A 3,688-nucleotide genomic window follows, 5' to 3' on the forward strand; every position below is an offset into this window, starting at 1 on the left:
TTTGAAGCAACAAAAACAGAGATGATAACCCAGAATATTTTACAGAAATGGATAAACTAATGGTGGTGATCTTGGAAGAACCTGAGTCCACAGTACGGGGGTGAAGTTTCTTACCCAGTTAGAATTACTCATTGAAATGGGAGTAATTATTTGAACCAACAAAGAAGAAAGATGATAACCCATAATATTTTACAGAAATCGAAACACTAATGGTGGTGATCCTGGAAGAACCTGAGCCCACAATACTTGCACACAGCCGGCTCATCTTGATCAAGGCAGATGAACTCAACCGGATGGCCAAGGCTAGCATCGTTAGCTGTCATAATTTTACAAAATCGAGGTTAATTTTGAAAGAAAATGAGAATCTTTGAGAAAAAAGATATTCAGGTCAAAGTCAAAGTCAATAGATGGTACCTCCAGTGCAGACAGCAATCCGGCCCGAGACTTTAATGGGGGGAACTTCGTTGATCAACTCCATTGGAGACTTCTTGCTTGTGTCCTACATAAAAATTATGAACCAAAAATGATGAAGAAATGTTTTGGTGAAGAATCAGTGAATCCAAAGATTAAAAAAGGCGGACTCTTACTCAGTACTAGTTATAGTTCAAAGAAAAGGAGAAAGAGTGAAAAAGTAAGACAAGGAAGGAAGAGAACTCCCTACACTTACACAGTGATTTAAACTTTATAGTTCGATGTGTTGCCTCAATATATTTGACAAAACTAATTAAGATATCCTAATATAATTCAATATCTGAACGCCTAAATTTCATAGCACTTGGAGTAGGGCAGATGGAGGGAAGGGAACAAAACAAAACTCAATTAATAAGTAGAGGGTTACCTTCCTTTACAAAGGGATAGGAACCTTAAGAGAAGGAAATCGCAATAGTACACATATTTTAATGGTATTTGCAACAGTTCGTGATAACCCAGAATATTTTACAGAAATGGATAAACTAATGATGGTGATCTTGGAAGAACCTGAGTCCACAGTACCGGGGTGAAGTTTCTTACCCAGTTAGAATTACTCATTGAAATGGGAGTAATTATTTGAACCAACAAAGAAGAGAGACAATTCTATCACGAACTCAATTAATAAGTAGAGGGTTACCTTCCCTTACAAAGGGATAGGAACCTTAAGAGAAGGAAATCGCAATAATACACATATTTTAATGGTATTTGCAACAGTTCGTGAAAGTAAATCAGGAGCAATTACCAAGCAATTTAATAAAGGGATACTTAAAAGATAGATGACCAATTGATAATTCTTTGACAGTGGCTCTTCTATGGATCTTACAATGACAGAAATTTTGAAATAAAAAAAATTACAGTCTTGTCTTGAGTTTCCATAAAAATCCCGGTCATATTTTTACTCGAAGAAAATTAGAAGAATAAATCATGTGGTAAGAGATTCTTATTAAAAAAAATGATACCTCCAATTCAATCAGCCACAAATAATTTATTTTACATCCAAGATGCTGAACCGATGGCAAATCAAAGCGGGAGTTACCCAACCCCGGAAATAAAGTTATTCCAACAAGAGCCGAATAAAGTTAATACAAAGTAGCATGGAAAAACCATTACGAATTCAACATTGGTGAAGATAAATACATTGATGCCAGATTAAAGAGATAGATAGAATGAAGAGAGGAGATGGAAGATGAGGACAAGCCCTTTGCCCTAGGAAACAAGTTATGTCAAGGAAATACCGGAGCAATTCATTGATAGAATTGTCTACCTTATAAAGAAAGAGAAACCATCGTAGAATTAAATAAAATTCCCTAATAATTCTTATACTTCATCCGTCAAACTAATAGGACCCCAACACCAACACACTGCTTAAACAAGGAAAGGGTTATGTATCCAAATAATTGTTAAAGATCTTACGGAATTTTTCCGCCAAAAACTTTATTCAAGGGCCAATCACGGGCAATGACTTGGGTACTAAACTAAAGTTCGGTTTCCTGAGAGCTGCACGATTCAACATTTCCGATTTCGCTAGGATGGTCTATAAAGCCAAGTTTGAATAACTCAGAGAATGATGAACATTTTTTACAGCAAAATAAAGTTCAAGTCCGACTGGAGCGTATTATGTGTTTAAAAACTTCTATATCGACAACAGATTGTACTTCAAAAAAAATTTCGGGCATGATCAAGAGGCTCTCTTTTAACCGAATTTCCAAAATATTGAAGCGACTTCGATGAAGCAATATTTGAGGGGGATTGGAGAAGAATAGCTAGCGTCGCCCAGAAAGAAGACGTAGGAATTTCAATTAATATATGTTCGGTAAGTGATAACTTATTTTTATAATCTTCTAGACACTGAAGTAAGCAAAACTAACAGAAGCTCAAGCCTCCAAGAGCTAAGTTCCGCCAAATACATATTCGAAACTAACCCGTAAAATTAAAACGTTTCACACTTTGTTTTAGATAATTTATTACGCCATGCTCGTACATTCAAACGACGATTAACATTTTACAACGAAAGAAAGTTCAAATTGGAGAGAAGCGTAAAATGCGTTTGAAAAATTTTCTACATCGGCAACAAATTGTGATATGAAAAAAACATTTCCAGGCATGATCAAGATGCTCTCATTTTCATCCCCTCTGTAATTTTAACCGAATTCCCAAAACATGCAGGAAACATCTATCTAAGCAATATTTCAGCGGTAGAGGAGTATAACTAGAATCGCCCAAAAAGAAGTATGATTTTCAACCAAGCGAAGTAGTGGAGCTAAGTTCAACAGGCCATAAAATTAAAACCTTCCCAACTTCGTTTTGACGATTTATTAGACCAAGTTCATATAATTCAGAGAATGACGAAAATTTTACAACGAAATACCTTTAAAGGCAGCGTAGAGCGTTAACGAGTGTTTGAAGAATCTCCACCATCGGCAACAATTCGTAATGTGAAAAAAAAAATTCCGGGCATGATCAAGAGTATCTCTTTCTAATTCCTCCCTAATCTTAACCCAATTTCCAAAACATGAAAGTAACATCGATCCAAGCAGTAAGAAGATGCAAGAATTTATTAACAAAGCGAAGCAACAGATCAAAAAAAGCGAGATGAACACAGAGAGAGCAATAATTGACGAGTGATCGACGAAAAAGGGCGCGCATCAGATGAATCTTGGGTACAAGGACGATTACCTGCATCCATTTGGCCGTGTGCTCACCGATTAGAGCCCCGCCGGCGGTAATACCTCTTCTGCTGGGCGCTTGTCCGATGGCGTTTGCACTCATGGCTCTTCTCAGGAGGAAGGAAACCCCTCGGGCCGCCATCGCTCTCCCTCTCTCTCACTCTCTCTCTGAGATCAGGAGAAAAGGAGAAGGGAACCTTCGCTTTAATGGTCTCTTGGTTTTAATGGGCTGGGAAATCTACAAGAGGTCAAGGCCCATTCCATTTATGTCTGTTGCAGATTCTCTCTCTCTCTCTCTCTCTCTCTCTCTCTCTCTCTCTCTCTCTCTCTCTCTCTCTCTCTCTCTCTCTCTCTCTCTCTCTCTCTCTCTCTCTCTCTCTCTCTCTCTCTATCTCTCTCTCTCTCTATACATATATCTCTCTCTTCTCTCTATATATATCTGTGTCCCTCCCTCTCTTCTCTCTCTCTCTCTTTCAAACTAACTCTCTGTCTCTCTCTATCTCTCTGTCTCTCCCTCGTCTCCCTCTATCTATCTATCTATCTTTATCTCT

The 3,688-nt window shown here is 37.9% G+C and overlaps 1 protein-coding gene across 1 annotated transcript; it reads right to left on the reverse strand.

Moving 5' to 3' along the window:
- LOC144710519 (NADH-ubiquinone oxidoreductase-like protein) lies at positions 1-3,319 on the reverse strand. Its single transcript, XM_078584328.1, has 3 exons — positions 3,148-3,319; positions 415-499; positions 1-316 (listed from the first exon to the last, which is right to left on the reverse strand). Exons 1-3 carry the CDS (start codon positions 3,277-3,279, stop codon positions 207-209), a joined length of 327 nt encoding a protein of 108 aa, XP_078440454.1. The 5' UTR covers positions 3,280-3,319; the 3' UTR covers positions 1-206.
- Between the last annotated feature and the right edge of the window lie 369 nt (positions 3,320-3,688).

The sequence above is a fragment of the Wolffia australiana genome, chromosome 12 (assembly GCF_029677425.1).
Source record: "Wolffia australiana isolate 7733 chromosome 12, ASM2967742v1".
Classification (NCBI taxonomy): Eukaryota; Viridiplantae; Streptophyta; class Magnoliopsida; order Alismatales; family Araceae; genus Wolffia; species Wolffia australiana.